Source organism: Propithecus coquereli, unplaced genomic scaffold (genome assembly GCF_000956105.1).
Source record: "Propithecus coquereli isolate 6110/MARCELLA unplaced genomic scaffold, Pcoq_1.0 Scaffold125, whole genome shotgun sequence".
NCBI classification, from domain to species: Eukaryota; Metazoa; Chordata; class Mammalia; order Primates; family Indriidae; genus Propithecus; species Propithecus coquereli.
Genome location: NW_012136636.1, coordinates 8,952,639 through 8,975,703, shown reverse-complemented (window position 1 = coordinate 8,975,703; position 23,065 = coordinate 8,952,639). Strand labels below are relative to the sequence as shown.

Genomic DNA, 23,065 nt, shown 5'->3' with positions numbered 1-23,065 from the left:
ACGAGGTGCGTGCTGGTGCCAAGGGAGCTGTCGGAAAGAGGTGGGTGCTGCAACCACCCAACCGCTACTTCAGGACCGAGAGGGTCATCAGTCGCCTATGGCTGTCCTCCTACAGAACCAGCCTCTGACACCGTTTCTGGATTAGTGGTGTGAACTGACACCCTCCCCAAAACAGAAACCAAAACATCAGTAACCCACAGAGACCAACTCTCTTGGAGACACCAGGGCACAGCAGGAAACCAGCTGCTCCCTCGGCCTCGTGCTGGCCATGAAGCGCCACAGTCATCCCGTCCTCTGAACTCTTTCCTCATATGTGATGCAAACAAGTGTCCAGTCTGCGAGTCGTCACTATGATGAGGTGCCATGACTATGTTTTGTCCTGAGCACACAGCTGTAAGTCCTGGGGCCCAACCCTGTCTGCGGCTTTGGTGCATCAGAACACATGTGTCCTCTCAACTATGTAACCAGGGACCAACATCTCCTGCCAGCTGGCCCCCACAGCCCTGCGCACCGGCTCCTGTCGCTCCCACGGACCACAGAAGGTTGTGTGGCAGCCATGTCAGGCCCCCTGGGGCTTGAGCTCTCAGCGAGGGCTGCCAAGCTCCTGCTGAGGAGCGGCCAGGCTGTGAGGGCTCCCTGGTGTGGGCAGCGCTGACCACTGTGTTTCCTGTCCTGGCCTCTCTTCCTGTTGTCGGGTCAGATTCTATTAGCCATTCTGCCCACTGGTGTCTGACCACAGGAGCGCAAGTGAGGGTGAGGACAGAGCACCACAGAAAAGCATCACCCTGGGCTCAGTGCAGGATTTATGGGGCCTCTAGGCACCTGCAGGACAGTTGGGGAGCAGAACATCCACGGCCCGGGACACAAGCTGGTGGGAATCATCAGCCCTAGGAAGGGCCAACCACACACTAGGGCTCCAGGGACCCAGGGACCCGGGAGGGGGGAGGCACTGTGGAGGCACCTGCGGGAAGGCCCCAAGCATGCTCTCTAGAACAGGGGCTGCCTGTGTCCCCTCCCTGAAATCGCTCTCCTTGGGGCATTCCTGGGAAGTCCCTGTCACTCTCACTCTGAGACAGAAAGGATTGAGAAGCAGCAGGGGAGGACCTAACCCTAACCCTACAGAATCCTGCACCAAATTTCCAGTGTGAGTTCGTTACCTGACCTCGTGCTAGTCACTTAATGTGTATGAACTTCAATGTCCCCAACCTTCACGTGGCGTTAAGCCTGACAGTGAGAAAGGCCGATGTGTGCTGGACTAGTGGCGCGCACCACAGTTATGGGCAGGCCACCGGGTCCTGGATCCCGCTTCTTAGGACACAGCACCTTAGTTCTTCTTAAGACACAGGAAGATGCTTACTTAGAGCCTGATCCACAGAGAAATCTTATAAAAGATACGTAAGAATTGGAACATAGCTCTGTTTCACTACATTTAGTGGCCTGGTGGCATTCAGGAGTTATTCAAGTAAGACAAAGAACAGATATTAGAAAATGTAAAGATTTTACAATAGTCAAATAAGATTTTAATAAATTGTCAAGGTCAATTTAGTAAAAATTGATTTAAGTTATAATAATAGATGACAGCACCTTCTAGTGAAGAGGAAATAGAAACAATGAAATAAATAGGTAAACAAATCACACAGGACATGTGGCGAGACTATTGTATTTCAACCCAACAGTCTGAGGAATAAACAACAAGAGGAAAAGAGAGGTGTTAGGTTAAACAGAAAATGAAATAAATTTCTGATTGTAGGTTACGCTACAGGGGTTGCTAAATAGAAGTTTTCTCCGCTGTCAGCGGGGTGTCTATCTGAACAGCCAGTTGAATGCTTGTGACATGTAAGTAAGGACAGGACTTTGAAGTCTCCCCACACCTCTCCTGGCTCTCTCAGGTAGCACAGGTGTGCTGTGCTCAAATCCACGTCTGCAATGGCCTCACATACCTGCGTATACTGCCTTTTACTTAAAGTTGAGGGAAGTTCAAACAGATCTAGTCAGTTCAGAAAACATCCCTGACTCAACTGGCGACCCTGACACAAAAAGCCAGAGAGAAAACACCAAGTGCAAATGATCAAAAGGTGCACACACCTCTCTGGCGCAACTTGAGCTCTAACGTGAGTAGAGGGCATAGCAGCTAACAGTATTTCTACTGACAAAGCACACAGAAGTCACATTTGAAAATATTTTCGAGAAATATTTCATTTGTAATGCACTCCAAAAACACAGAGAAAGGACAAACCCACAATCGTCTTACCATGTGTGTGCTGGTAGTCATTATCTGAGAGTGGGAAGGGAAGCAAGTAGCAAAAAGAAAAAAAGCAAGATACAAATAAAACAAACCCCCAGAAATTATGCAACAACCAGAGAGATGAACGACCATTAGAAAACTATACATCTACTCATTGCAAAGGAAACAGATACTTCAGTACAGTGCTCGGGGAGAAATACTACAACGTGCTAAATATGAAATTAATTCCCATATAATGCCTGAATGATATAATTGACCCCCTAGATAGTTAGCTAATGATGAACTGTAAGTTACACAAATAAAAGCCTAAAACCCTTAGAAGGATATTTCCTTTCAGTTGGTGGAAGGCTCCGCAGAGCGCAGCATTTACCAACACATAGCACTAATAGCTTGTGTCCTTCACAGCGATTCGATAGGTAGATACACAGATGTGTTTATCTAACCCATCAGGCTGTACTGCATTCCCGCTGCGACACAAGGATGGAGGGTTTTGAAGGGCTAATTCCCAAATAGCTAAGTCAGCAAAACTGAGTCCCATACTGACCTGTCCGTTGTTGGTCACTGTTGTATTTTCAAACATGAAATAAGCACCAAAGAAGAATACGAGAGCATCAAACAGTCCTAAGCATGTCCAGTAGATGAACACTCGCCAGCGGAGTAGTGCGTTCTTGGCGATGTCTCTGCACAAGGAAGATGGGGGAAAACTGTGTTCTGGTGATGTCAGCACACGGCCTCCCTGGCCGCGAGGCCACCTCCGCCACACTTTGGAGTGGCTGTCCCTCTGTGTCTCGACATGGCAAACCACGTGTGCCCAATAGACAGCACGTTTGTGTTCTCTGGCAGCAAATGCAAACTGTTCTTTGGACATAGTTTCACTATACACAATGTCCTTTGGCTGATTTTGTTTGAGTATTTCCTCTCTCATTCTTAACTGTAATGTCCTTACAGGCAGAGATGCACACTTTTGCTTCTGAAAATAACTAACATAGAGTACAATGCACATGCCCGACATTCTCCAATTAATGTAGACTGAAGGCTTCACATTCACTCCCCAATTCATGGTGTGATGTCTTATGCCTGCTAGTTCAGTACGACAGAATTTGCAGAGTTCCCTCTGGGAGCATGTCTAAAACAGAGTACACTCTCCTATCTTCTTAGATTTATTTTTGACTATCCAATATACACGACAAACTCAGAACTGTGCCTTTTCATTGTCATCCTTAGTCACCTACAATGATTGTTTTGGGCTCCAAGATTTCAAGATCCCGTATAATGGCTAAATGTTCTGCTGAGGGCAGCAAAGCCCATGCAGTGGACTCCTGCGGACCCCGGCAGATAAAGCAAACAGCCTATGACTGCGGGGCTGGGTACAGGAATTACACACATGGGAAGACTGCACAGAACTAAACCTGCATAGCATGTGCATGCACACATGTGCATACGAGCACACACGACCATACATGCATACACACAAGAGCACACACACGCACACACACACAGGCATACATGCATGCACACACTACATTAGCACATGTGTACACTTGCACCTGTACACAAGTACACACACATGCACAGAAACGAGCACACACAAGCACACATGCACGCATGCTTGGACACACACAAGCACACACACACACACAAGAACACATGCACACACACAAGCAGGAGCGAAGCCCGGCAATCTGAACGAGATTGGTGAATGTGACAGCATATCACGGTTTCTGACTGGGGGACACTGGACCAATCAGGCACACAGAATCCAGCTGTATTATTTCCTACAACTACATGTGGAACTAAAATTATCTGAAAAATAAGTGTTTAATTAAAAAGACCACAAAAAATGGTAACACATGGAATCTGCTAGAGATTCCAGAGGGCAGTTCTGAAACGGCAGAAAAACATCTTTACCTTACTGTTAAAAAAAAACAAAAAACAAAAAACTTTTTAGAAGAAAAGAACACACTGAAATCAGGCCTGTTAACTCTTTTTTTTTCCTCACTGGATGGAACATAATAGTTTATAAAGGATGGTTTGGGCCATAAACTCACTGGGATCCCAATGGGATGGATGCTTTTACCCTGGTTCCTTCACAACCACCACAAAGCCCAGTCAAGTGCAAACCGGTTTCATGCTCATCTTGAATGCAACGTAAATCACCTAGCGACACTTGGAGTGTATTCACTTAAATCACATTGCTTCCTGTTTAAAGAATCTCCTAGAAGCAAATGTGTTAGCCGATGCTTGTCAGACATTTATTTTCGGGAAACTCTATACCACTCGCTTGTTGCTCTCCATGCTCTAGAGGACGGCTGTTCCGAGGACGGTACCTGTACAGGGATGGGTCTCTCTTGAGCGTGTCTATGCTAACGTGCTGCTCCATCAGGCTGTACAGGAGGATCGGGAGGGAGGTGAAGCTGATGTTGTACAGCGTCAGATACGCAGTATCATACAAAGTCTGGAGAAAGGAAAAAATTAACTGAAATAACACTGCACTGCAGTTTTATCAACTTTTTGATATTTTGATTAAATATATATATTTCAATACGTAAAGAACCACAAACATGCACAAAGCACATCTAAAATGCATAAAGAGCCATCTCTCCAGATGTAGAAGGACCAGGATGACTTCCAAAGCTTGAGGTTATGAACTAGGATTAAAATCACAGTGGCAGAGGCCTCGCCTTGGCCTGCCCCCTCTGCCACTGGGAAAAAAGCTGCATAGCAAGTTTGCAGCTCTGCTCAGCATCTTCAAGCTTTGATTACTCCAGTCCTGGTCACTTCCGACGAAAAGAGGTGGCTGCCATCCCTCTGTACACAGGTGTGACGGGAGGAGGTGCTGGGAGCCCCCGCCCCTCCCAGGGCAGAACTGCCTGCACCTCGCACGTGCAGCACACTCCACCAGCCAGATCCCGGGATGGCCCAGACACCCTGGAGGACCCCAGGTTTAGGCTGGTCCTTGCAGTTAGGGTCAGAAAACCTAGCACAGCCTCGCCTGGGCCTGGAGGAGGCAGGTCTTGGCACATGGCTCCCTGGCCTGTGTCTGCGAGATGCATCAGCACCAGAGAACATGGAGCCTGCAGACCTGCTCTGCGCCTGACCCTCCCTCCCGCCTGCTGACGGGGCACGCCGGCTTCCTCATCACCTCCCTGTGGAGGCTTCGCCCGCACATTCCCCAAGTCCCCTCTCCCTGCCACGGCCACCCACCCAGGAAGGGGGATGAGGCCCAGTGAGACCCAGACAGATTCCAACATGAGACGTTAGGACTGACCTGTTGTGAAAACCCACAGAAGAACTGGTACAAAAACTGAGGGAAAATGAAGCAGACATTCTGAAAGAGAAGTCACAGCCTGTTAGTTCAAGGGCAGCCACCGCTCACGAGGAAGGCACAGCTAACCCACTCCCCACGGGGCCTGTGTGCCTCGAAACAGCATGAAATGGGCTTTGGACATTCCTCTCATTTCAACAGCAATGACAACATGGAAGCCACTAAGTTCTGGCCACTCTGAGGACATAGTGCAAAGGGGAAATTTGATAGCTTGAAGAGAAACCAGAAGGGCAGGTAGGTGTCAGAATAAACAGGAAAGGATTAAACTGCACAGTGAATAAGGAATTATTCAAAGGGATTATAAAAGAATGCCCCATCCTTGGCTATTTTACAACTGCTATGCTCTTATTGGTTCTACACTCCATTCTGTGATGGTGAGAAAGTGCCGGCTCCTCTCGAGGCTCGGCAGCCCACTCCTCAGCAGGGGGTACGTCCCAAGACCCCGGTGGAGGCCGACACTGCACATGGTGCCAAACCCTATACACACTGCCTTTTCCTATACACACATACCTGGGATAAAGTTTAATTTATAAAAGGAATTGCGTTTTTGATTTGATCTTCTGCTTGACTGTTGTTGGCATATATGAATGCCTCAGATTTGTGTGTATTGATTTTGTAGCCTGAGACTTTGCTGAATTCATTTATCAGTTCTAGGAGTCTCTTAGATGAGTTACTCAATCATAAGAAATGACAGTGATCTAGCACCACTTACACTTTCCTGGATTAAACTTAAGCCCATTATCCAAAGTGGGGCACCACAAGAGCAGAAGAACGGGATCCATTTGTACTCACCATCAAATTGGTATTAACTAATCAACACATAAATGCACATACCAGAACAACATCTATTGGATGCTGGGGAAGGGGGAGGGCGGCGGGAGGAGGGGGGAGGAGGGAGGAGGGGATGGGTATTTGTATACACAAGGAGTGCAATGCGCACTACCCGAAGGATGGACATATTTGAAACAAGGACTTGGTGGGGGGAACCAAGGGCAACACATGTAACCTAAACATCTGTACCCCATAATATGCTGAAAAAAAAAAAAAGTTTAATTTATAAATTAGGCATAGTCAGAGATTAACAACAACATAAAATAGAACCATTATGACAATGTATTATAACTAAAGTTATATGAATAGTCTCTCTCTTTCTCTCAGAATGTCTTCACCCTTCTTTTGCGATCTGACCGGACCACGAAGACAGCTCCTAGGTGGCTTACAGATAGGGAGCACAAACAGCATAGAAACACAGGGCAAAAGGAGGAGTCATGTCCCGTTGGGACAGAGAGGGACAGATTTCATCACACTCCTCAGAACAGTGCGCAGTTTAAAACTTATAAATTGTTTATTTCTGGAATTTTCCATTTAGCATTTTTAGACCTCAGTTGACCATGGGTGATTACGGGGGGGCTACTGTAATCAGATTAACCCCTTCCTCTCTGACAGTTACTTGTTTTTAGATGAATGACCCCTTGGAGCACAGAGTCATTCTGACACGTCACGACTTCATGCACGGGGAGGGCAAGGAGACCCTTCCTACCTTGTAAAAGAAGTATTGCACAAGCTCAGATATCCTGATATAGTAAAAATGCCCGTGAACAAGCAGCATCTTCTTTAAATGCTTGAACTTCGGTATTGCATAGTCACTGTTCCTGGCGGCCTGCCGGCCTTCCTTCCCAATGACACCTAGGAGGGGACAGCAAAACAGGAATGTTGAAGCCACTGTTGTGAGTGTCCCCAGGAGTCAATGACTGGTCCACGGAGGGTGTCCTACATGGGCCACCTGCATGTTCTGATATCGCCTGTGTCTAGCTGACAGGGTAACCTAGTTGCCAGGTGTGCCCACCATGACAAGCGCTGGCTTACCTATGCCCACGTGGGCTTCCAGGATCATGCTGACATCGTTCGCACCATCGCCGATTGCTAAAGTAATAGGATGCTCTTTCGAAAGTTTGATTAATTTCACGATCTGTGAAAGAAAGAAATGCAAAATTTATCTTCCCTGTTTTATTTCTGCTCAAGTTATTCATTAACTAGGTAGAAATAACAAAGATGTAGTTAGTCTAGGGAATAAAAAACTGTTCACTTCGAGCTAATTTACTTCATCCACATGGTAAAATCTTTTTCGTGTTGAAAGCAAAACAAAGTAAAGCAAAAGTAACACGGTATGATTAAAATAACATGAGCTGAAAAGGCTTTGACAGTAGAGACATGAAATACATGATGTAGCTTTTGGTTACTGTTCCTGTATTTAAATATACTAGGGAGATATATTTAAATATATAGGGACAAATGTGAACACTGAATTCGGTTAGAGATTGCTCTTCTAAGGTAGCCCAAGCTATTTGGTATAAAGCATCTATTTTTTAAAATAAGACATTCCTAATGCTTTTTTAATTTTCAAATTTGTCTTGTGTGCAAAATAAAATCTGACAATTTAATACGATGAATTATTTCCAAGTTTTCTCTATAGTTTCTTTTTTCATTTATGTGCCTATGTGTAATGGTTCAAGATACAAGACTGAAAAGATACGGGAAATGTGTGCATTGTCTTCTTGTTTTAAGACGAGAGACTGAAACACAAATTAATTTATATGAAACGTTTCAAAGTCATTTGACTGATTACTTAAAAAAAAAAAAACAAAAAAAACCCCATGGAATACATGGAAAGCAAAGAGGAAATCCTTAGCGGCCTTTCAAGAAGTAACTGTCTGAGGTTTATGTAGAGTCAAACGTGTAAGCGCGACAGTAGGAAATAAAATCATTTTTATCCCAAACGGAATGTTTGTGAATTCAGGTATAGGTTGTCAGCCTTTGCTCCCGAATTACCCAGGGGAGAGCTAGTTCCGTGCTGTTAGTGGCATTGGCAGACAGGTGTCGCACACATGCACAAATGCTAACAGCACCTCCTTACACCTGGGGTTTGAAGTTTGTGCAAAATGCGTTTTACCTTAACCACTGGGTTAATCTGAGAAGTTAGGATTTCTTTAATAAACAATTCAAGATAAATTGGCCTATTTTACCTAAAATGTGGTATAACAAAGTTGGAACTGTTCTAGGTTTACTGACATCAGAAAGATACCCATGTATATTTTCACAATGCTTTTAACAGTATTTTGAAAAATGCTTCGAGTGTGTGTTTCCCACAAGAACAGGGCAGAGTGAGAAGTCTGGAGTCTGACAGATAAGCAATCAAATTCTACTGCTGTTTTCCAGCCACGTCCTTTTGGACAAGTCATTTCAGTTTGTAAAATGAGGATCCCTCCTCTCTCTAACATGTCATTCTGCAGGCGGCACACAGTAGGTATTCAGTACATGTTGGTTCCCATCCCTTCCAACTACAGTGTAGACTACAAATGATTTAGACACGATTCTATTTTGCAGAAGGCGGCCAGGACAGCTCTGCTGGCCTTCCATCTGGAAGGCTCACACATCTGACTCGGGCAACGCTCACTAGTCACTGAGGCTGATCCGACAAGCAAAATAAGATCCATGTTTCAAATTTCTATCGTTTTGGCCTCTATTTTAAAAAAGCATTTTGGCCTCTATATCAATCATGTCTCTATTTTAAAAAGGCGGTACCCTGCTAGATTTTTAAGAAATCAGGGATTGTGAGACCTAATGAAACATTGTCAGTATCTCATACGTCCGACCACTGGCTAAAGGACAGCAGGGACAGGACCTGGGCCTTCTGCAGGGGCGCCATGCGGCAGCACAGCACCGCGCTGCAGTTCCGGCAGATTTCCAGGAAGAGCTCTCTGTAGTTGCTGGAACTCCCGTCTTCTCGGGGCTTCATTATTAGAGACAGTGCAGCTCCATCAATAATTAAACCGTAGTCCTGCATGTCTGCTGAAAGTCTGTTAGAGTATACAAATCAGAAAGATTGCTCAATAACTGAATCGGTAGATTTTAGAAAACTATATATTTTGGATATCTACAGATGCTAGGAATCCATGGGATTAAGAAACTAATATTCCTGTTTATCGATAAGGCCTTTACATTATTGGGTGTGATACCTTTGACTACATTTTAACATGTGTCTTAATGAAACATGCTGATTTCACTTAGGTAAAGCAAATGCTCACTTCTCCTTGTGGGTTCGTTCATGTGTAATTTCCAGAATTTCTAGAACAACACAAGGAGAGTATCTTGCAGTCTAGAGAGGTCTGTCATTATCCCAAACTTCCTGGGCTCCGTGGCTAACCTAAGTCTTATCTGCACAGCTATCGTCTCCGTGGTTTTCTATCCAGATGACCCGAGTTGATAAGAACGTGGTCATAATTTCCACTTTGCTGAGTTTCAAAACTATAAGGAACATGTCTAATCCCTAAGAGGAATTCTGTAGATCAGGTGAAGGGAAATATATTTTTATGAATACATTAAAATTTGCAAATGATTAGAGAGATGCTTTTGCTTTGCTCACATTAGTGAAAATCTAAAATGATTCAAATAAAGTCTAATCACAGACAATGAGTATAATACCATCAAGGACAGCATGGATAAAACACATCTGAATAAACTGGTGAACAAGTCTTGGGCATACACCGTTCTGTCTTAAACAACTGTGCATCATTATTTCCTGACCTCCTCTGGCAGACGCTCTGCAGCATTGATGACAGAGCCCCTAAGTCTTAGAAGCAGATGAGAATTATCCCATTCAAAATATTTTATCAATCAATTGATCAATCATGTCTTTTTGCATCTGTTACTCAGCAGTTTGGGACTGAACATACACACGTGCACGAGTGTATGCAAAAAGACATGTCATGATTGCTGAAAAGAAATAGCTCCTATCTTGTTCTGGTGTTTATTTGACTCATGATGGTCCTGGTATTGATGCCCAAGGAGAGAAATGAATTCCCAGGAAGGATAATGAGGTTCTCTGATTTGCAAATGGGGGTCCTTCTGTCCAAACCCCCTTCTGTGGTAGGCAGGAGGGGACCATCTACCCTGAGAAGTTGTCTCTGGTCAGGCTCCCACTGCAGCGGAGGACAGTCTTGCTCAGCTCGAACAGCACATCGTGCAAACTCTGCTCCTCGATCTTCTTGGTGGTCAGCTCGAGCAGCTGTGTGTTCCTCCGGAAGAGCTTGCAGGCGTAGCAGGTGGCCGCAGCTGTCTCCATTTTGTCTCCGGTGAGAACCCAAACCTTGATCCCGGCTTTCTGTAGTGCTTCGATGGTGTCAGCGGCTTTCTCCTGGAGCCTGAGGAAGAAAGAACGAAACAAAACACAAATGAAAATCAACACCAACAAAGGCCAATGAAAATAAAGGATTTCAGAAACTTTTGAGGCTGTTAAAATATTTTAGCCTCTCAAAATTAAAAAACACAATGCTGCTTGCTCATGATCTTACCATAAAGTACCTGAACCTGCTTTTAAAGTGATGAATTAACCTTTTTCAAGAAACAGTTCCTAAGATCTGGTACATAAATACGGATAAAATAAGTAAAATAGTTGTTCTGTATGATCTGCGTTTGACAAGCATGGCAGTTTTCTGTCTAGCTGAGACTTGCTACTTGGAGAGGATTTTAGGAAATTATATGGACCATCATAACCAACAACAAAAAAACCTCGCCAATGGAAAAATGGGATCTGAAACCAAGGTGGTAACATTCATTATCTTTTCTTTTGGTATAAGCTGTTCTGTTTGCCACTGATCAAGCTGGAGTCCAGATTCCTCTAAATAATATAAAATACTGATAATAATACTAGTGGTTCTGTGACTAACTAATAGGTACCATGGGCTTACTGCATACGAGAGCCTGCGTGAAGCATCTTACAGGTGATCTTTCCTCCTTACAACAGCCGGTGGGGTAAGCACTTTATCACCCCCGTCGTATGTGTGGAAAACCCAAAGCTTGCAGAGGTTGGAAAACGTGTCCAAGGATAAAGGGCTTTCCTGACACTGGCCAGGCTGTGTCGCTGTCCTTGGAAGGTCTTGTATCAAAACCATGTTTGCCTCATGTTGGAGGTCTGCCATTTTTTTCTTATATTTTAGAGTCTTTACATTCAATACGCATGTGAAGTAAAGTGTCACGTTTCTATAAAGGACTGAATCAAAGGAATGGATTTAAATTCTAACTGGAATGATCTGGCTAGATTCTGGGAAGAATATCCTAGGTGCAAGTACTCTAGAGATGAAAAAACCACTCTAATTTTATAATTTTTCTTCAAAAGGAAACTGAGGCCCATAGACATTTGTAAATACGCTGGCTAGAGATTTTAAAAAAGTAATTTGTAACCAAATATCATCACTTTGTAATGCCCCCCTCCAGGCACTAACTCTCCAATTCTCCATGTCCCCAATCCAGCCAAGTCCATCTGCCCCACCACGCCCAAGCATGTCTGCTCTGCAGACAGCTCCCCCACCTCCAGCAGCCTCCACCCTCCCCCAACCCTGCCTTCAAGGACCAGCTGTCCCCTCGGCAAAGACTGTCCCATGGGACATCCCTCTTCTCCCTAAGAACGAGGCAGAGAGCTGTCAGCAGTAGGACAATGCCTGGGGTCCCAGCACCCACCAGCAACCAAGCCTGTCCTACTCGGGGCCTTGGGGTTTCGCTTTTTGAAGCCCACCCCTACGTACAAGGTGGCATGTCACGTGGGTGCTTTATGTTTTCACTCGGAGGGTATGTAACTTAACAGAACAAAGGACAAAACTACCAAACCACAACTTCCTGTATTGCCTAATACTCCATTCAGATTAGGAACTCAGGAAATATTTATTAAAGATATTGGGAAAATGGAGGGTTAGAGATAAGAATTCAAATTTGGGACCAAAATGGATCTTTAAGATGTTCAAACTTTATGCTTTTACCACTTCCAACAGATAAACTCTCAGTAAATTTCCTGAAGTTTCTGTTTCTAAATTAGGGTATTTTTTTCTCTTCTCCATTCCTTCAAAACAAATTGGAATCCATGCCTCTACTCTGCTCTCAAGAGAACACAGCAGAAAAGGGGACCATTTCTCAATAAACTAAGCTTCGACTCTCAGTCCTCACTGTAGAACCGATTAGACGCGCTTTCTCTGGAGGTGCTTGAAAAACTGTAATTGGTAATTTTACCAGTTACGATTATTATTAGTTTTTACAAAGTACTACTTTATTATTTTACGCTTCTTCAATAAGTGATGAGAAATACATTGAGTATGTTAAGATCTAAAAAGTAACACCTATATTTGAAAAGAACTAGGAACAAAATTAGAAACAGAATGAGTTACTGATTCCATTCTAAAGAATAATTTTAAAAACCCCTATATCTTGACTATTTATAACATGATGTGAAAATGCTATTGTCACTATTTTCTGGGAAAGTGTGATTTCAGACATCTTATTCGTGGATGGTGCCGTGACATGACTCCACACATGCAGGGGACAGATTAGCCTCTTCCTGAAGGACCAATATCCACATCGGATGTTCTATGGTTTGGAGATGGTTTGTTTGGCTCAGCCAGGTCTCAGGTCGACATCGGATCCCCAGTGTTGGAGGTGGGGCCTGGTGGGAGACCCCTCAGAAGGGCTTGGTGCTCTCTTCCCGGGTGTGATGAGTCCTCACTCTTAACTCCCAAGAGAGCTGGCTGTTGAAGAGCCTGGCACCTCACTCCTCTCCTGCTTCCTGCCTCTCCATGCAACCTCGATGTGTGGGCTCCCTCCACCTACCACCACGAGACGCTGGCACTGTGCTTCCTGTACAGCCTGCAGAACCGTGAGTCAAACAAACCTCCGTTCTTTATAAATTACCCAGTCTCAGGTATTCCTTTCTAGCAACACAGATGACTGAGACAGAAGTGCTGACAACTTTTCCTCAGCCCCCTCCACAGCCCCCGCTGGCAAGTGGCACCATTATTCCTCTCTGAAGATAAGGTGCATGTGTTTACTTTACCTGTCCTCAACAGCTGTAGCACCGAGCAGAATAAGATCTTTCTCTATTTGCTCATAGGCTTCTGCTAATTTTTTTTCTCGATCTTGGAGGGCCACTTTGGTAGCCTGCAGCAGTTTGCAAATGCCTTCATATTCTTCTGGGATGAGCCTTTTGTAGGCAACACACAAAGTTCGGAGCCCCTCCTAAGAATACAATGTAGCATTTAATGTAAATGCAAAGTGTCACTCAGACATTATTTTCAATAACTTTCTCAATATCCCCTTTTTCTAATTAGAATGACTAACCAAAGAATTATAATTCAAGTGACCTGAATTATTCACATGCACATTAAATATGGATAATCATTACGGATGGTAACATTGTCAGACTGGCAAGCCTGGAGATAAATAATACAAATCAGGGCCATGGCACCAAAAGGCAGACTTTGTTCCTTTATTTTGACAGTGCACAGTTACATTTAAACCTTTTTTAAGATATTAATTTTCAGTTTTATGGACAATGTTAAGCGATATTTATAAAGTAAACAGGTTTTGCACTGGGAGTTTATGAGGGAGTTTGATCTTACTCCATGAAGGCAGATGGATAGGTTATTTACCAAAATCACTGGGCGAACAGGAAAGTAAAATAAGAATTTAAGAATCACAAATTCTTTACTGCAATCATAATTCTGATGGTGCCACCCAGAGCAGGTGCAGGTGAGTCTCTCCCAGAGACTGCAGGGTCGACACGAGGAGCACTTTGCAGACACAGATTTCTTCACCTGGTCACAAAGTGTCATTCCTGGCCAGATGAACCAGAACATCACAAGGGTTCAGCTGTGATCCTGGGTGTCCCCTTCTGCTTTCCCTGTTCCCTCAGCCCCAGATCCACTAACAATAGTAAAAGAACCATAATTCTCCTTAATAACCACTTCAAAACCTGGGACAATACTGGTTTTTAAGATTTTAAAAAAGATTTTCCATTATATGCATTGCGACTCCCCATAACTCTCAGGGAACACTTCACACTTCTCCTCATTTCTCTCTCAGACCTCCAGGTTTGTCCAAAGGATGCCATCACTGCTGGTTCAAAGCTCCGTGGGCCCTGGGGCTCCCGAAAGCCACATTGAGAACAGGAAGTTGATGACAGAGTAGGGCTGCAAGAGGTGCTCTGCGTGTCTCAAGTGCTACTCTCCAGAAATGTTCTGGAAATCCTGGCTCTCCACCCTCAGACATTGTCTCCTTATCAGACAGGAGCAGTCAAGAAGCCCATGGACCTGCCTCAGAGGAAAACACTGCTCTCCCCAAGACTGAGCCCTGCAGCTGAAGGAGATGCGGCTCCACCCCGTTCCCCAGCTCCTGTTTGACTCAGTGGCCCCGGGGCTTGCTGGGGCTGCTGGTCTCCTCCCGGCTGTGGGTCTCTGGCTGCCAGCCCTGTCTTACTTCATCAACAAATCCCTAGTACCCAGTAAAACTCAACAACTTTTGCTGAATATATTATATGGTTGAAATGAGATCTTTTGTGTACCCATTGATAAAGCAGGGATATGAATGTGAACTGCAGAATCCATTCTCTGACGTCCTCTAAGAGGTAATAACACAGACAAGATACGTGGCTTCAGTGTCAAGCCAGAAAAACTGCATGACAAGAAAACCATTTTATGTGGATAATAACTCCGAGCTGTCCTGGAACTTCGGGTTGGTATGAACGGGAAGCAGAAGTTTCAGGAATAAAGGTGCTCTAGTTTGAGGAGGAGTAGACAGGGGACTCCCTCTTGTGGAAGCACAGAGAAGTACTCTCCCTATTCCTCCTGCCAAGTACCATTAAAACCTCGGGCACTGCATATCAAACAGGACTGACGCATATACAACAAAGCCAGACAAATGCAGCCCAAGGAAACTATAGAACAATATCCCCTATGAATATACATGCAAAAATCCTCAACTCCTAAAATACTAGCAAAATGAATCCAATAGCAGATTGGAAGGATGATACACCATGGCCAAGTGGCATCTGTCCCAGAAATGCAAGTGTGATTCCCACATATGAAAATCAATGTAATATTAATATATGATGTTAATAGAATGATGGGAAAAAAACCATATGATCATCTCAACTGGTGTAGAAAAAGCATCTAACAAAAATCCAACACCTTTTTATGATAAAACTACTTAATAAACTAGGAAGAGAAAGAACCTCCTCCACATGATAAAAACCACATATGGAAAGCCCACAGCTAACACCACACACAACGGCGAAAGACTGAAAGCTTTTCCCCCAGGGTCAGGAGCGAGACCAGGATGCCCACCTTTGCCATTCTCATTCACCACAGTGTAAGAAGTTCTAGCCAGAGCAATTAGGCAATAAAAAGAGAAAAAAAGGATCCAAATTAGAAAGGAGACCTTTCTAAGGCCTCTCTATTTGCAGATGACATGATCCTGTATCTGGAAAACCATGAAGAGTGCGCATCTTCCCCCATAAACTTTTAGAGCTAATGGAATTCAGCCAAGATGCAGGGTATGAAATTGACACACGGAAATCAGAGGCACTTCTGTATATTACCACTGAACAACCTGCAAAGAAATTTTTTAAAAATTCCATTTATGATAGCATCAAAAAGAGTAAAATATTTGGGAATAATTAAGGAGGTGAAAGACTTACAGATTGAAAACTACAAAACCTTGCTGTAGGAAATTATAGAAGACCTAGATAATGGAAAGACATCCTATGTTCATGGATTGGAAAACTTAATATTGCCAAGATAAGAACACTTCCCAAAGAATCTATCTACAGAGTCAAATGCAATCCCTTTCAAAATCCCAATGGCACTTTTTGCAGGAATGGAAAAACTCATCCTGAAATTCATATGGAATCTCAGAATAGCCAAACAATCTTGTGAAAGAAGAACAAAGTTAGAGGACTCACACTTCCTGGTTTTAAAACTTACTATGTAGTGACAGTAATCAAAACAGTGTGGAACTGGTATAAGGACAGACACAGAGAAGAATGGGATAGAACTGAGAGCCCCAAAATAAATTCTTGCACATAAGGCCAACTGATTTCCAATAAGAGTGGCAAGACCATTCATTGGGAAAGAACAGTCTCTCCAATAAATGGTGCTGGGGGAACTGGACATTCACAGGCAAAAGATTAAAGTTGGGCCCTTACATTACAAAACATACAACATTTAGCTCAAAACGGACCAAAATCCTAAATTTAAGAGCTAAAACTATAAAACTCTTAGGGAAAAACATAGGGGCAAATCTTCATAATCTCGGATTTGATAATGGTTTCTTAGATATGACACCAAAAGCATAGGCAACGAAAGGAAAAATAAACAGACTTGAAGGACAAAAAGAACCCCTCTATGCTTTTCTTTCCTTTAGAGACAGGGTCTCGCTCTGTCGCACAGGCAGTAGCACAGTGGTGTCATCACAGCTCACTGTAGCCTCGAACTTCTGGGCTCACGTGATCCACCTGCCTCAGCCTCCTGAGTAGCTAGGACTACAGGCAGGTGCCACTATACCTGGCTAATTTTTAGTTTATTTTTTGTAGAGACAGGGCCTGGCTATGTTGCTCAGGCTGGTCTTGAATTCCTGGCCTCAGGTGATCCTCTCACCTCAGCCTCCCGAAGTGCTGGGATTACAGGTGTGAGCCACTGTGCCAAGCCTTCTCTGTATTCACTTTACAAGTGTTTTGACTTCTTGTAAATCTGCAATTATTTCAAAATAAAATGCTACGGGGGGCCCTGCAAGCATCCCACTCACTCTCTGGCAAGCTTCCAGGCTGAGGCACAGCAAGGGGAACTTAGGTGGAGCTGAGAGTTGGGAGAATAAGTACCGGAGTTCCCAGGACTGGCCACCAGACAGCAGGAGGTGCCAGAGGCAGCAGATGGTCCCCCGAGTGTCCAGCAGAGGACAGAGGAGCGTGCATGTGTGAGGAAATGGCCAGAGGCCAGAACAAGCTATTAGGAGGACGGGGGGCAGCTTACTGCCAGGGGTTCAAAGGGCACTCAGCAGACAGAGCGCTGGGGCAGGCTCTGCTCTGGATCCACCAGACACACCATAAAGGCACTGCCCGAAAGGAACAAACTGTCTCCGAGGAACTCAGCCACATCTGGGAACAAAATCTGAGATCGTAGGAACAGCCTAGTTCCCAGGCAGGCATTCCGCCAGAGGCCACCACACGCAGAGGCTGAGTCCATGCCCCAGATGAGGACAATCCCTCCGCTGCAGCTGACACCAACAGCAGAGTCGGCAGGGAAGAAGTAAGTCACCACAACTGCATACACACGTACAAACTTAAGTGGGGCATGAGAGTACAAAATGACCCTGTGGAATTTCTGGGCACGAAAGCTCCCACGTCTGGAGAAGAACACCTGGACGGACCCTTGGCAGATTCCACGCCGCCTAGGAAAGATCAGCAAACTTGAGACACAGCGACAGCCACTGTCTAAAATGAAACACATGGAAACATTCTTTAAAAAGAAGAGGCTTCAGTAAGCTGTGGAATAACATCAGCAGTTGAGTACACCACTCATCACAACTGCTGAAAGGAGATATGATAACAGAAAAACTGTCTGTAGAATAATCACTGAAAATTTTCCAGACTTGAAAAAAGCCCACAGATCCAAGGCGCTCAAGATCCCTGAGCAGAAGAAACTTAGAACCACTTCACTGGGGCAGATCATAACCAAAAATCCAAAAGGCAGCCAGGAATGACATCAAATTTCTCAGGAGAAAGGAAACAGCTGTTCATCCCAGACATGCCCACCAGACATCAGCTCTTTTTCCACAACAGCCCCAAACTGGAAATAACCCAACATCCATTAGTGGGTGAATGTGTAAACAAACAGTGGTCCGTCCACACAACAGACTATTACTTGGCAATAAAAAGAAGTGAGCCATTGGTACATGCTCACGAATGTCAACATAGTTATGCACGATGAAAGAAGCCAGATAAAATGGCACATATTTTGTGATTCCATCGGTATGAACGTCTAGAAGGTGGGCGCTAATCTGCAGTGATGCCAGCAGGGCAGTGGTTTGTGGTGGTGGGGAGGCTTGGCAGGGAGGGTACTGAGGCATGAGGACAATTTTGGGGTGTTGGATGCATTCCCTAAGCTGACCATGGTCATGCTTTCACATGTGTACATATGCCAAAACTTACCTCTGTTCATATGTATAGATTAGTGTACGTTCAATATATCTCAATAAAGCTTCTTAAAACAAGAAGTGGATGGACTTTAAAATCACCACAGTCAACACAGTGCATGCTCCACTCTCTCCAGGACGCAAGCAGTGAGGATCTGGCAGATGAGGAAGCATTTGGGACTTGGGTTACGCATCAAGACTCTCCGTCAAGACCAGTCACATTGCACATATGGCTATGGGTGCACCGAGCGTCACACCTCAACCTGGTCACGATGGAACATGACCTCCCCGTGGCCCTGAAAGTGAACTGCAGATGGAGCCACTTCCTCAGGACACACCCTCATGCACCGTCGCACTAAAATCTGTTGTGTGTCCATGGGCTGTTCGTGTGTGCACGAGTGCCCCGCCAGTGCTTGTCAGCTCTCGTGCATCATCCATGCACAGAGCTGCCGCACCTCTGCAGCTGGGGGAACTTAGGGATGTTGTCATTTAAGGATCCTGCAGAAAAGCTTGACAATCTCAGTCCTGCAGCTGCTTTACGGATTCCTGTTAGTTCAATGGCAGCTACTCTGTGTGATCAGCAGGTGCTACGAGTGGTTTTAGTAGGGACTTAAAGCCAAGTGACACCGACAGAAGCATTTAACAGAGGTTCAACCTGCATTAGCCGCTGCAGTCATGCTCTCAGGACTAACAGGGCTCCTGTCCACTCAAGAAATTCTTAATGCTATATCTATAGTAAAGCAATCAAATATTGAGGCTGACAGTGAGGACAAAACTGATGACAAATGGAAACTCTGTAAGTGAAAGCAACGTTGAATATTCACGGCCTCTGTTCCAAGATTATCTTGGCTAACCCTCCTCGGTCCAGAGCAACTGTTTGAACTCAAATTGTGTGCTACGCAGGCACTTTAGTTCACATCCTCTTGGACCTCTGGGAGGAGCTTGTCATTACCTGCACAGAGGGTGACGGCAGGTGTAAGAGGACCTGGCCGGAGTTGGAGACAAAACCCCCAGAGGACATCCTCGATGACGACCACTGGGGGTGAGGAGAACGACGGGTGTAGATGCCGCAGGACAAGGTAGCCATGAGGACAGGAGAGGGAGGCCTCTGAGAACCAAGGATCACCTGGCTTGAGGGCTCTGCTGGAGATGGGGCGGTCCCCAGGTGAGAGACCCAGGCCAGCCCTACACCCACAGCAATCCCCAGAGAGAGAAAGCCAGAATGATGGTAAGAAGCTCAGCGTTGTCAACCAGCTGAACAGTGGTATTCACATTACGGAACTGACCAAGCCACAGGCTTAAGAACCAGATGCAGAAAGAAAACCAAGTAGGTGAAGAAAGTGCTAACTCATGTCTGAAGTGAATCACTGGAACTCCTTCAGGACACAGATCTACCTGTGCCAATACAGTAGCCACAAATGTGCTTATAGATCTGACCCCCCAAAACACCAATCCACTCAGCCCCCACCTCAAAATGAAGACACACACGTGGTCTGCAGAGCAGGTGGCCTGTGCGCCCCGGAGCAGAGGTCAGCAGGGTCTTCCTGTCTTGTTCACATGTGGCCCATTCTGCCTTCGAAATGTTCTCTTAGGGGACATGATATGACCTTCTCAGCCAGGAGCTTTGTGCATGGAAATCCCTCCCTGATGCAGGAGAACAAGGTGGCCGCCCCAGTCCCATCTTACCACTGCGTTCCGCTCCACCCTGGATCGGATCTGATCGACTTTGCCTTCGATCACTCTGGGGAATATTGATGAGTCCGCTCCTTTGCAAAACAGATAAATTTCGCCTATAAAATGAGGGGGACAAAAGGGATTTAATCACAATATGGAGAAGATTAAGTTATTTTTCAAGGTATGCTATTCTTAAAAACAAAACTAGAGATATCAGTGCTGAGACCATTGGAAAGAAGATGTTCATGGACCAGTTAACATGCTACAGTCAGGAAAAAAACTAAAAATACAGATTATCCCAAAGGCTCATTTTATTCCTACAACCCTAGAAATTGCATGGGAAAGTTAGGAACCAGGAAGAGAAACTGTCTCCCGGGCGTTCAGCCTCCTAACCCTTCTGTCTTCTCTCTGGTGCAGAAGCAAAGGAGCAATGAGTCGTCCTGAGACGGGGCTGGGTGTGGCTGACTCAGAAGGGGACCACAGTTTGCCGAAATACTGGAAGGCAAACAACAAATCCCCTCAGAAAACCATCATCCTGACACAGAACGAGATGTCTAGGTCCCCCTTGGCTTTATCAGGGTCACAGGACTCATTATTATTTTCCTCACACCCCCAGTAGTGTCGGACTACTTGGACCACGTTTGTGCTGCGAATGCTTCTCATTCCTCAAGACAGGGAGTTTCTCCTCCAGCTGAGTCGAGGATAATACTCTGGCATGTGGTAGAGACGCAGATGCCAGCTTCCATGTGACAGCCAGAGACCCATGGTCCTCGAGTAAAGACTCCGCTGGCCTGGGAACCATGCAGTGCTCTGCCAGGCAGCCTGTTTGTGCCATGGCTCATGGCAACTCCGTTGTATTCCGTCACAGCACCCACAGGGCCGTTTGGGGCCTGGCTGTAGCCTGAGCTACGTTCCTACGAAGCTCGAATGCCCGGCTCTCTGACCAGGACAGAGCCATATGCCTTGCTGGATGCTGATGGCCCACAGGAAGTATCTCAGGCCCCAAATCCTGAGAGCACTGGATGGGACGTGGACATGACTCATGCTCACAGAAGTCTACAATCAGGGTCAGCGCCAACCTGGGGCAAGAAAGGACGGCGGCAGGAATGCTGAACGGCGAGTACAGGGAGCTGCGAGAACAGGCTGAGCAGGAACCTGCTGGCACAGGGAGTCCCTCACAGACATGCCCACGAGACCCTGCGGGTTTATGGCCGAGATTCCCGGTTGCTCAGCTTAGGAAAGCAGGTGCTGGGCTGGTCATACCACCAGCCTGATTCCAGAACCATCCCCGACTGCCACACACAATTCCACCAATGCTCGTGCCTCATTAGATATGTCCTAGAGCAAGAACTGTAGTCTAGATAACGCAGTGACACATTCTTAAAAAATGGCATTTTTCCCCAGAAAAATCATGTTTTATGTCTCAGGGTGCGTGCAAGTGACTTGTGAATGGTTTAACTTCCCCACCGTCTTGACTTGTCAGATCCTTTATACCCACTGAGGACACAGGACACCTTCGGCCTGAAGACTTGGTCAGGGAGAGCCTTTGAATAAAATATCCGGAGGACGGAGCCAAACTTCATCTACAGGAGTTTGGCACCTGCTTGTGCAGCTCTGTGGACGAGCATGTGGTCCCTGACCCATGGCAGCTAACACTCGGGTGACAAGACCAGCACACAGGGATCAGGTCCGTTGTGTGGCTGTGCGTGCCTGGTGAGTGACTGTGGACAGTCCACTCCAGCATCGAGGGGGCTCTTTGGAACCATCTGGAGAAGGGCCAGGGATGCAAAACCAAGGCCCAAGCTCCCTGTGGGCTTGGCTCTTGCTGTGTCCCACACACACCAGCTCAAGGACATGGAAAACCACGCGTGACAGCAAAGGTCTCAGAAGTGGCTGCCTTGTGGTAGAAAACAGGATGCCTGGCAAGCAGCTCCAAGACAGTGCGAAGCTAGTGCTTTCCGTTTTTCCTTCCCCAGCGAGGTGCTACACAGATTGCTTAACATTTCACCTGAGGTGGAGATAGCATTGGCAGAGAACGTCCTAGAAAGCCAGGTTTCATGTCTCTCTGCAAGCAGGAGCAGCTCCACGGCTTGGACTTCCCAAGTCCTTCCTCAAAATCAGCCGCAGTGAATCATGTGAAAGCATGTACCGCGGGGACACAGGCGTCAGAAGTAGGTCTCCCGGAAGGTGTGGTGGCTGCCAGTGCTGCGAGCTCTCGACGGTCAGGGCTGCGACCCAGCTCTGACGGCTGCACCACCCCCACCTGCCCATCAGGAGGTGGAACCAGTGCAATTAGTGCACACCTCTGGGGAGAACAACTTGTTTAATTAAATATTCAAACCTTCCTTAAAATTAATTGAGGGAGTGGCTGGTTTCAGAGGACAGGCCACGCAGTTCCTCAGAGATGCCCTGGGAAATTTACAGACGTCTCCTGGTGGATGAGAACATTCTAATGGTGAGAATGCCTCAGACCCAAATTTTTAATGTGATCTAACTCCTTTTCAAAGCTTTTTGACAGAAACTGAAGTTATTTACGAAGATTCCATGGTGTAGCCCATGATATCAACACCAAGGTCTTGATAGTTCAGACATGGCAGAGACCGTTTGTGAGTGTGACGAGAGGCAGCTCCAAGGGTGGCAGGTGCGTCCCTTCCTGAGCACCGTGGTCCTCACCACGGCCTTGAGCAGAATCTCCCGCACAGCTCAACTCGGCTCCACATGTTTACAGGGAAAGCCACGTGACAAGCAGATTGATACGGTAATCCCACCATTCGATGCCTTTATTCTGGCAATTGAGAATGGCTCAAACTCTC

General features: G+C 45.8%; 1 protein-coding gene across 1 annotated transcript in view; it reads right to left on the bottom strand.

Moving 5' to 3' along the window:
• ATP11A (ATPase, class VI, type 11A) overlaps window positions 1-23,065 on the bottom strand; it is an 88,202-nt gene that overhangs the window by 10,459 nt on the left and 54,678 nt on the right. Inside the window, exons 17-25 of the mRNA XM_012637928.1 lie at window positions 20,265-20,368; window positions 13,447-13,628; window positions 10,520-10,771; window positions 9,253-9,427; window positions 7,437-7,539; window positions 7,111-7,256; window positions 5,514-5,573; window positions 4,573-4,700; window positions 2,790-2,925 (exon numbers count right to left, since the gene is read on the bottom strand). Of these exons, the coding sequence (XP_012493382.1) occupies window positions 2,790-2,925; window positions 4,573-4,700; window positions 5,514-5,573; window positions 7,111-7,256; window positions 7,437-7,539; window positions 9,253-9,427; window positions 10,520-10,771; window positions 13,447-13,628; window positions 20,265-20,368 (1,286 nt within the window). The remainder of the gene's footprint in view (window positions 1-2,789; window positions 2,926-4,572; window positions 4,701-5,513; window positions 5,574-7,110; window positions 7,257-7,436; window positions 7,540-9,252; window positions 9,428-10,519; window positions 10,772-13,446; window positions 13,629-20,264; window positions 20,369-23,065) is intronic.